The following is an 11,738-nucleotide window of genomic DNA, read 5'->3' as shown; positions in this document are numbered from 1 at the left end:
GACTCTGCCCAGAGTGCCATTTTGGGCAAACGTGGCATAGGTCACCACTAGTTAGTTACGTGCAAACTCAAATCTGTAAGTCAGTTTAAATGTCATCTTGCAAGAGATACAGAAACGTACCAGCGAGACACAAGAAAGAAAAGGATTACCTACCCACTTCACTATAGTAGTTGTAAGCTGTAAAAAGGAAATCAATCCATCCTGTTCTTTCTGGGTGATTCCTCGGAGGGGGAGGTGACGGTATTGAACACTATCTGCACTTGGCAAGTCCTTCCTTAAGTGCTCATGATACAGCATCAAGGAGCGGAAGAAATGCTCCCAGGAGACAGGGCTGCCACCTGTTCCTTGGATGTTTTCAGCTGGAAAGGAAAAATGTTCAAATGGATTACAAAATAATTTTGTTCTTTTACAGGTGGCAAAGAGGATATCAAACTTTAAAAAACTGCCCTAACTTGTACTCAGCACAGTATTCTGGAAGCTGAACTAATAAGAAATTCTTCTCACTATGTACGAGAGGTTGTGCACTTTTATTATTATTTATCATTTATGTTAATGCCCACAACATGCGAGTTGTTTTCCAAACATTCTGAGTTGAGAAAAAAAAAGTGCCTACTGGCATCCATAAAACACCTCCCCGTCCCTTCTCCTTAACCATCTATACCCTGCAATGGCACACCAGAATTGGAGATGATCAGTGAGCTCAACTTTCAGTTCAGATTCAAAGTAGGCCAGAGAGGAAAACAAAGTTTATGATAAAAGCCTGGTGTTGGTGAGCTTTGTGCTCTTATGGTCTTTTTGAAGAGCTATGACATTACTAATATGATAATCAGGTGTAAAATAGGTTTACTGTTTTAATCATGCTATCGTATGGGTTTACGAATCAGAACCTTTGTCATGCTGAATGTGTAAAGACAATGTTAGTCTCGTAATTTTTTCCCTGACAAGCTAGTATGAAAACAAAACAGAAACTTATATTACCTGTGTTACAAATGATGGCACTTTGTCAGGATGCCTCTAAAAGCAACCTCAGAAATGCTAGCCATCATTTAAAAATGTATTTGGAAATCCACAGCCTGGCTATTTTATGCTAATAAGTGTCTCTTCAACATACTGTACTGAGCAAAAGTGATATATTGAAGCTCTCATTGATTTTAAAATGTTTTATAGCTTTCTGTTAAATACATTAGGAATTCAGCCACTCCCATAATCAGGACACTCAAATATTTAATTAACATATATAAACCAGTATCTTTATGCAGACCACAACTGAAAGTGAAAATGAGTTTTACCTCTGTACTAAAGGTGTAAGACTAATAGTAGCTAACTAAGTAGTAAACTACAATTAATCTCATCCAGACCTGCATTCTTGTCTAATTTGTCTAGGAAAAGAGTTGGGAGGTGAGCCTACTGTCAAACACCTTTCTTACCATGACTGCTGCCATTGACCTTCAGCAAACTGAAGCAATAATGAGCACACTGGGGCCCACTGGCCAATCCCCGAAGCATTTTCAAATATGGGATGTATATTGTGGAGGGAAGTAGGTCTCCCATTTGTCTAACAAACTTTGACAAGACGACCTGGAATGAAAAAGGTAAACGTTTAAAAAGAAATCTAACCGTATTTTGGGGGTGACAACAGACACCAAAATGATAACGTATATTCTGGTTTGGACTTAAAAAATACAAAACCCTCACCTCAACTCCAAAATAAATACGCTTGTGAACTGCTTGTTCTGTTTCATTGAACAGAAAATATCCACATTTTGAAGAGAAAAGAGATACACAAAATATGCAGGATATTGCAAAGGAACACATGTTAATCAATAAGGGTGCAATACTCTTTCATAACATTAGCTGCAGTGATGCCAAAAGGGGAAAACTATGAAGAAAATCTAGTATGTCTTTCTTTAAAAATAAATCTAATCTGAGACCATAATCTCTAAATAATTGCATGGTAATTAGGTTACTACAGGGCACAGCTAAGGTTGTTTGGATGCCTTAACTGTGCATTTCTTATCTTAACATATTTGGATTGGTTTTAATCCTAATTCTAGGATTAGTTAGGTTTTAACCCTATCCTTGGGTTTTAGATAATTACAACATCCTTGTAATGTTTTCTACCCTTAAGAGACCTTAACTGCACCTTAACAGAGTTTTGCCTCTGGGAATAGCAATAGAACACTGTGATATAATCAGACAGAAGGTACAATGTAAGAGCAAAATATTATTATTAGTCAAGTTCACTGAGAAAATGTAGCTGCTTGTGTAAACAAGAGTTTTGAAAGTGGTTAGATTCTTTCCCATTAATACCCACCGACACCCCAGAGAACAATCTACAGCCAAGGACAACTGGTAAAGGTTCCCTTTCTAGCATGCCTATAGTGCCCATACAACAAACGGTGGGAGCACTGCACTAATATCTTGGCAATGGATAACAGGTTCTTAAGACCATATGAGAGTGGTTCTACCAGTTCCTCAAAAACCATCTTTACTCCTCTCGATTCCAGGAGCTATAGGTGCTCCAGCCTGCAGCTTTTAACACCATGACACTAAGGTAAATGACACACATTTTAAAAAAAAAAGAAAGAAAGAAAAAAAAGTTTTTCCACTGAAAACATTGGAGGAAAAAAGTTGAATTTGGCTAACCTGGCGCTGAGGAGGTCGCTGATGGGCTACTCCAAGATAAGATCCCATAATGGTGGAGCTTTGGAGAGGTTCTGAAGGACACCAATACTCAAGAGCAAGTTCCAGATTAAAGGGATCCTTCCTGTACAACTCAGCAATCTGTAGGGGGACAAAAAAATACGGTTCTAGAGAGAAAAAATGTCATTGCAAATAAAAAGGCCAAGATTTTAACAATGAACACTACTTCAGCACAACCTGGAAATACAGGAAGAAAAATAATCTCATGGTTAATACATAATTTTTTAAATAGTCTCTTCCTGAAAATGGTAGTTCCTATGCAGTAATGTGAGAAAAATCCATAGCTAAAAAAACCCTGAAATTTCCAGATTTTTTAATAATAATTTTTATTTGTAAATTTCAATGGTATTCTCCCTCTGTTGCCTATAAAACCCTGGATATCAACACACTGGTATTTTCTTTAAATGAGCATTTGGGTATTTGTGCTACAATTAGCTTAAAATAAATCAGCCAGTGTTGGGATTAAAAGCTTTTAACTGTTCTTTGACTGGTCAAATTTCCTTCAGAATAATTTCTGTTTCAAGTTCTTCATTTTATAGGTGTGTTATAGCTTTGTGCCAGAGCCATAACAAGTTCTAATTAAGAAGGCATTTTCATTCTAAGCCCCTTTTTTAATGATTTATAAAATTGCCTAATACTTTTTGTGGATAAAAAATATTTTTAATGTTTCTCTAGCTTTAAAATGGTTAGAATTTAAAATTTCAAACTTGCCTGGTACACTGTATTTAAGGAGGAATTTGTATACTTCACCAGTTCGTTTTATTATAACATTTATTTCTTAACAACGATGGAAAAAATGTACACTGCCCACATACAGTATTTGAATATGTTATCTAACTTTAACAATCACAAATTGAAATAAACACACAAGACCAACTTTATTTCTTTTAAAACAAACAAAGAAATAGAATGGAAAAAGACCCTTCTATAGAGGCAACATTATGGTTGAAATTTTACTCTAATGAAACACAGAAAATTTAGTTACAATTCCCACATCAGCTGTAACTTGGTCTTTTTGCATTTAAGATCTCAACACCATGTATATAGCAGCCTTGCAAAACTGTTATGAAAAATTACAATATCAGATGCAAAAAATCTACACACTCACCCTTTACCATAATGACTAATGATCATGTAAAAATTGATGATATTTTATTCACCCAAGGTGAATAGATAGAATTTTGCTGGGATGATGCAGAAACACAAAACACTACATAAGCACAAAGTGCCTCAAATACTGTTAGATGGGAACCATAGTTCTGAGATTTGTAAACTTGGAATTTCAATTTTAAAGTTGTGTTAACATGGGGGGGAGGAGTTACATTTAAAATACTGCACAATGTATACACAATCATATGTCAAAAGATATTCCGGTATCTAAACTGTAGCACCACGGTATTTGAAATGCAACAAATGGTGCAATATTTATATGTTGAACAAAAATAAACTGATATTTATTAGCAGGGGGAAGTCAGGTCAGCAAATTAATTCAACTACATCACTAGTTAATGAAAATATCTACTTCTAATTTAACCAAAAATATGAAGATTTCCACTGACAATTAAAAATAGGTAAGTTATGCCCCACACAGTATCTTCTTATTCAAATAATGTGTTTTACTGTTAAGGTATCAGAAGTTTTCAACAGGAAAACCCCCAAATAATCCCTTTTTACAAACATAATTAAAAAGTAGGACTTACTAAAAGCATAAGATGTTCCAGATCCCGCCGAAGGGAAATAGGTGGCTCATTACCCATCTGCATACTCATGTGGATCATACGAGCATCTTCATCTGCACGGTTTCTCAGCTGTTTCACCTATACAATTTATGAAGTGGAGAAGAATGTTGGTCTATTTTAAGCCAACAAAAAAAAATTATCTTAAAGATTACAAATAGCAACCTAGTCTTATCTATTTTTATAAAACATTTTAACACTCCTAAGCATGTCCTTAATAAACAAAAATGCTATTGAAATAGATTGAAATTCATTATCAAATTGCAGGGGTTTATTTTAATTTTCTGTTTAAATTGTTACCATATCATCCAATAGTAGGAAGAAATTCTCAGCGGTTCAAGGTATAAATCAAATGTCTGATAACCAATAATATGATAACCACAATGTTATGTCCACATGGATCCCTCCTTTCCTGCTATTATGGAGTCTTCCTCCTTTAGGACAGTGGTTCTCAACCTGGGGGTACACAGAGGTCTTCCAGGAGGTGCATCAAGTCGTCTAGATATTTGCCAAGTTTTACAAAAGGTTACATAAAAAGAACTACCAAAGTCAGTACAAACTAAAATTTTATATTACACACAATAACTTGTTTATGCTGCTCTATATACTATACTCTGAAATATTTATATTCCAATTGATTTATTTTACAATTATATGGTAAAAATGAGAAAGTCAGCAATCTGTCAGTAATAGTGTGCTGTGGAACTTTTATATTTTTTATGTCTGATTTTGTAAACAAATAGTTTTTAAGTGAAATGAAACTTGGCGGTACACAAGACAAATCAGACTTCTGAAAGGAATACAGTGATCTGGAAAGGTTAAGAGCCACTGCTCTACGATTCTGTATTGGTGAAGAAAGTGAGGGATGGTTGGATCTGCCCTGTCCATTATGCCCTCAGTTGAAGGGGCACAAGGTTCAGGCATGATTCCAGACAGACACTGCTGGGCAAAAGAATTCCATCTTGTGTGCATGGAGACCATGTATACCAAGAGTGGGATCCATGTGGACAAATACTTGAAGAACCACCACTAATTCGCGGAGCTGATAAATCGAGAGAAATATTTAACCACTTCGTTTCTCTCAAGGCTCTTCTCATCTGCAACAAGAGCCTGATCCAAGTCAATGGGAATATTTCCATTGACTTCAGTGTGATCTGGATCAGGCCCCAAAGCTACATCCTCTAATATTTTCAATTTGGAAAGCTAGATAGATTAAATGAACTTCTGTACCAAAATCAAAAATGTAAGTTAATTATACGAATATGTTTGTGTATGTGGAGCGTAGAGAGAGAAAACAGAGCTAGCATTATAGGATAGTGCCTTGTATGAACAGAATTGAGAAGAACTAAATTCCTCAAGAAATCAGCTACTATACTGAATGGTAGCAAATGTCTTTATCTTTTTGAAGAGTTCTGGGGTGACCTAGGGAATTACATGCCAGTCAGCACTGCTTCAATATCAGTAAAATTGTTTGCTATAATTAAAGTGTTAAAATGGCTAGAATGAATGCAATATGACAGGGGGGAAAGAAAAAAGTACATCTTCTGTAATGAAAAATTGTGCCCTCTAATCTACTAGAATTCTCTGAATGTGTCAACAAATTACTGGATAAAAGAAAACCAGCTGACATAATTTTTTTGAATTTCAAAAAGCCTTTGACAAAGTACCTCACAAGTGACTACCACTGTTGTCAGTGCACTGGCCCAAAACATAATTAACCTGCAGAAGTTTCTGCCAAAATATATCATTGAGAAAAAGAGCTTAGTAGGAATAAAAAAAAAAAAAAAAAAAAAGATTAAGCATTTATGTGGATAATAAAAACATTCAAAGTTCTATAATGTAATAAGGCATATAAATTCCATAATCCAACCATTACCTAATACGGATTGGAAAGGATTCTTTCACAAGCAAGAATTCTGTCTGCTGCAAGGTTTTTTCCTCTGAAGCAACTGTTACTGGCCACCGACAGAAATAGGATACCCGAACAGATGGACAGACCACTGTTCTGATCCTATATGGCAATATTCTGTTCCTAAATAGAATTCCTTTGCACCTCTAGGTCATCGCTTTAATACAGTCCAGGGCTGCAGCTAATGGAAAGACATTACTATACTGTGACTATTCAATGATTACGTGAAATGAGCCTATTTTCTAAGGGATACGTCTGCATCAGACAGACAAACCACCTTGTTCGCAGCCTTAGCAGAAAGGCCAAAGCCTGTTACAGCATGTGACTCCCCTCTAGGTGTTTGTGTGTAGTCCCTACAGAAGTGGACGGAGGCACACTAGTGAGGCTGTGTACACAGGATACTTGCATGGACATTGCCACTGTTGTACCTGCTGTGAATTCAGAAAAGCTTTTAAATCAATTCAGCAATCATCATAATAAACAAAGAATTTTAAATAAATGAGAATTTCAACAGTCTACAAATATGTTTATATGTGCACTCAAAAAGATTCTTAAAACTGAAGGAATGAGTTTTTCCCCAGACATTCTCATGCCAGCCTAAAATGAACAAAGAGATCCTTTAAAGGTATGCACATAAAAAAGAATTAAAAATTATGACTGCACAGTCATTATTTGGCAACTCAAGTGGACACACAACTGCTCGACACAACAGACACAAAATAAAGCTTTCACCAATTATTAAAAAAAGACACTCCACTTTCCCAGATCTCTTGCTTTCAATGCATGGATATAAGTTCTTGCACAAATGAAATAGCTCACACTGCTACAAACACATCTTTTTTATTTTTGCTTTGCAGCACAAGTGTTTCAATTCCTGGTAAATCAAATTGTTATATCCATAGGAAAAGTATTCTGCTGCAAGGAAAGATAGCACCCCTCTCATACACATATGCAAAAGTCTATTCCTGGCAAAAAATTAAAAAGCACTGGCACAGTACGGTGGGATTACTGATCTTTTCCCATTCACAAATAACTTCAGCTGCAATACTATGTCGCTATAGAAAAAAATGGCATTTATTAAAAATTATAAGTACTACCAAATGAACAGTTTGCTTTTAAAATTTCACTATACTCATGTAAACTTTGATTTTTAGAGCATCGTTATTTGGAAACTAAATTGAAAACTATATTAATTCCATAAATCAAATACATAATTAATTGGCAGTTTTCTGAATCCTAGCACTTCAAGACCATGGTGGTAGATGCCTTATCTGGATCTCCATATTATCCAAAATTGTTATCTGCTCCTGTACATGACATTTGGATTATACATCCAAAATTCTCATCAACTGCTAGTCCACATGCATAACAACTTACTTTCATCGGCATGAGCGCAAGGAAGTCTGTGATAAGGTTATGAATTTTGCGGATGTAAAATTCTTCCTGGTAGAAGTTTTCAGACCCCACCACAGATTCAGTAAGGAACAGGAAGACATCATCAGAAATTGCTAGCTCTGCCATTGCCTCATCGGCCTCAGTGAATTCTGCAAGAGCTAGAAAGAATAAAGAAGGGGAAGAGGAAGAAAGAATGCAATTATCTCACTTACCAATGTTTCAAAGTTCCTGGCTTACTTGCAAATGAACATAAACGAATACTACCTAAGTCTTTTGGATGTTCAAAAGAACAGTGGTCTGTAAAAGTTATGCCAATACAGTGGGACAGCCAGTACTTGAACTCTGATCAAAGAGGAAAGATGTGCATAATCCACTTAGTCCTCCGAATAAGTGAAACCAAATCCAGTTATGGAGGGCTGTAGGCCCCTATTATTTATAACAATCAAAAACTATTCTTTTAAGACCGTTAGAACTGTGAAGTTTAACTCTGATTTAACTTCACAGAAAGGATATTCTGAAACTGATCTAATTCTGATCAACTACAGCACTTCAGAAGTCCACATCTTTTGGAAGAAAACTATCCAATGTTCTCAAATATCCTTTCAGCAGACAATGTGTGTTACAATATCCAGCTACAATGGAGCTGCCTTTAACTCATAAAGGCTATAACAAATTGGAATCTATTTTTGTTTTTTAATGGTAGAGTTACCAGCATAGGGCACCAACTAGCATTAAATGAAATTTTACGCATTTTTTCAGCACAATATTAATTTGCTATTGAAACGAAGGGATATTATGGAGTTTGTATCATGAAACAGTAAGTATTTCTAATCCTGTGTATATTTCAGACTAATATAATTCTCAGTTGAACTCTCAAATACAAGTTAGCAGTTGCACAGTTCTGTGAGAGAGGGCAGTTACTGTTCCCCCAAAAAGTAACAGCTCCTCTGACTTGTAGTATTAAGGGGCCCTGAAGACTTAGCTATAGCAGTTTCACTTCGGATTCATTTACCTGTCACATCAGACAGCTGGGATATTCCTCGCAATGCTAGTGCCCATGCTAATCTAACAGTAGCTTGCAGCCCTGGTAGTTTCCATGGTTGAGAATCTTGAAGGCGAGTGTGGATTGTTGCTATGTACTGTCTCTCGGTTAACAGAGGCAGCTGGTGCATCAAATCTGGAAAAACGAAGTGACTCATCATTATATAAAAAAGTGAAACACTAAATTCTCATTTCCATTAAAAAAAAATATGAACAATTCCTGAAATGTACAGCCTTGGAGAACAAATGTAGCTTACTTCTCCAATTAGCTATTACAATAATTGTCACTTTTTCTATCTCTTTAAACTGATCAGCTGATTCTTTCAAATAGTCTGAAGCCCAAACAGTATACAGTAACTCCTCACTTAAGGTTGTAGTTATGTTCCTGAAAAATGCTACTTAAATGAAACGATGTTAAGCAAATCCAATTTTCCCCATCAGAATTAATGTAAATGGGGAGGAGTTAGGTTCCAGGGAAACTTTTTCATCAGACAAAAGACACTCTCTTTCTTTCTGTGTATGTATATATATATACTCTGTGTGTATGTGTGTGTGTACACAAACACACACACAGTATAAGTTTTAAACAATTTAATACCGTACACAGCAATGATGATTGTGAAGCTTGGTTGAGGTGGTGAAGTCAGAGAGTGAGATATTTCCCAGGGAATGCCTTACTGCTAAATGATGAACTAGCACTCGGCTGAGCCCTCAAGGGTTAACACGTTGTTGTTAATATAGCCTCATACTCTACAAGGCAGCATGAATGGAGGGAGGGGAGACAGCATGGCAGAGAGAGACAGAGACACACACTGTGTGAGTGAGAGAGAGAGAGAGAGGCGCATTGCCCCTTTAAGTACGCTGACCACACTAAGTCAGAGGTGGGCAAACTATGGCCCACGGGCCACATCCGGCCTGCGGGACCCTCCTGCCCGGCCCCTGAGTTCCTGGCCCGGGAGGTTAGCCCCCGGCCCCTCCCCTGCTGTTCCCCCTTCCCCGCAGCCTCAGCTCACTGCGCCGCTGGTGCAATGCTCTGGGCGGCGGGGCTGCGAGCTCTTGCCAGGCCACACAACTGCAGAGGAGGTTGAATGGGGTCAGGGGCCCGGGGGGGCAGTCAGGAAAGGGGGGGGGGCGGCTGGATGGAGCGGTGGAGGGCAGTCAGGAGCAGGGATTCTGGGGGTGGTCAGGGAGAAAGGGTGGTTGAATGGGCCAGGGGTCCTCGGGGTGGGCAGTCAGGAAGGACGGGGGCGGGGGGTTGGATGGTGCAGCGGGGGGCAGTCAGGGGACAGGGAGGGCTGGATGGGGCAGGAGTCCCAGGGAGGCCGTCACGGGGAGAGAAGCAAGGAGAGTCGGATGGGGGCAGGAGCCGGGCCATGCCTGGCTGTTTTGGGAGGCACAGCCTCCCCTAACCAGCCCTCCATACAATTTTGGAAACCCAACGTGGCTTTCAGGCCAAAAAGTTTCCCCACCCCTGCTCTAAGTACTCTGTCTTTTTAAGTAGATCAGCAAGTTGAGACAGCAGCTGCTGCCTGCAAGCTCCCTCTGTCCTGAGCCCTGCCATGTCCCGACCCCTGCTCTGTGGAGATAGGGTAAAGGAGCAGAGGGCTGGGGGATTCCCTGACATTAGCACCCCTTCCCCACCCCCGCACAGCAAGCAGGAGGCTCCCGGGAGCAGCTCCAAAGCAGAGGGCAGGAGCAGCACACAGCCGTGGGGGGAGGGACAACTGAACTACCCAGCAATTGATAGCCTGCTGGGCGGCTGCCACACAGGGAACTTAGGGGAGCTGATAGAGGGGCTGCCGGTCCATCTCCATATGATTGGAGAATTGCTAACATAGTTCCTATTTTTAAGAAAGGGAAAAAAAGTGATCCAAGTAATTATAGGCCTGTTAGTTTGACATCTGTAGTATGCAAGGTCTTGGAAAAAATTTTGAAGGAGAAGGTAGTTAAGGACATTGAAGTCAATGGTAAATGGGACAAAATACAACATGGTTTTACAAAAGGTAGATCGTGCCAAACCAACCTGATCTCCTTCTTTGAGAGAGTAACAGATTTTTTAGATAAAGGAAACGCAGTGGATCTAATTTACTTAGATTTTAGTAAGGCGTTTGATACTGTGCCACATGGGGAATTATTAGTTAAATTGGATAAGATGGGCATCAATAGGAAAATTGAAAGGTGGATAGGGAATTGGTTAAAGGGGAGACTACAACGGGTCCTACTGAAAGGTGAACTGTCAAGTTGGAGGGAGGTTACCAGTGGAGTTCCTCAAGGATCAGTTTTGGGACCAATCTTATTTAATCTTTTTATTACTGACCTGGGCACAAAAAGTGGGAGTGTGCTAATAAAGTTTGCAGATGATACAAAGCTGGGAGGTATTGCTAATTTAGAGAAGGACAGGGATACCCTACAGGAGGATCTGGATGACCTTGTAAACTGGAGTAATAGGAATAGGATGAAATTTAATAGTGAGAAGTGTAAGGTCATGCATTTAGGGATTAATAACAAGAATTTTAGTTATAAGCTAGGGACGCATCAACTAGAAGTAACGGAGGAGGAAAAGGACCTTGGAGTATTGGTTGATCATAGGATGACTATGAGCTGCCAATGTGATATGGCTGTGAAAAAAGCTAATGTCGTCTTGGGATGCATCAGGAGAGGTATTTCCAGTAGGGATAAGGAGGTTTTAGTACCGTTATATAAGGCACTGGTGAGACCTCACCTGGAATACTGTGTGCAGTTCTGGTCTCCCATGTTTAAGAAGGATGAATTCAAACTGGAACAGGTACAGAGAAGGGCTACTAGGATGATCCGAGGAATGGAAAACTTGTCTTATGAAAGGAGACTCAGGGAGCTTGGCTTGTTTAGCCTAACTAAAAGAAGGTTGAGGGGAGATATGATTGCTCTCTATAAATATATCAGAGGGATAAATACCAGACAGGGAGAGGAATTAT

At 38.7% G+C, this 11,738-nt stretch overlaps 1 protein-coding gene across 5 annotated transcripts in view; it reads right to left on the bottom strand.

Moving 5' to 3' along the window:
* The window catches only part of NUP205 (nucleoporin 205), a 76,227-nt gene that overhangs the window by 47,928 nt on the left and 16,561 nt on the right, over window positions 1-11,738 (bottom strand). For 4 of the 5 annotated variants that reach the window (XM_073327396.2, XM_073327392.2, XM_073327394.2 and 1 more), the window contains exons 7-12: window positions 8,756-8,920; window positions 7,726-7,901; window positions 4,404-4,520; window positions 2,647-2,784; window positions 1,428-1,578; window positions 154-359 (exon numbers count right to left, since the gene is read on the bottom strand). In XM_073327396.2, coding sequence (XP_073183497.1) covers window positions 154-359; window positions 1,428-1,578; window positions 2,647-2,784; window positions 4,404-4,520; window positions 7,726-7,901; window positions 8,756-8,920 — 953 coding nt within the window. The remainder of the gene's footprint in view (window positions 1-153; window positions 360-1,427; window positions 1,579-2,646; window positions 2,785-4,403; window positions 4,521-7,725; window positions 7,902-8,755; window positions 8,921-11,738) is intronic. The other variant, XM_073327395.2, reaches the window with a different exon arrangement.

This window comes from Lepidochelys kempii, chromosome 1, assembly GCF_965140285.1.
Source record: "Lepidochelys kempii isolate rLepKem1 chromosome 1, rLepKem1.hap1, whole genome shotgun sequence".
Taxonomy (NCBI): domain Eukaryota; kingdom Metazoa; phylum Chordata; order Testudines; family Cheloniidae; genus Lepidochelys; species Lepidochelys kempii.
This window is presented reverse-complemented; position numbering and strand designations above follow the sequence as displayed.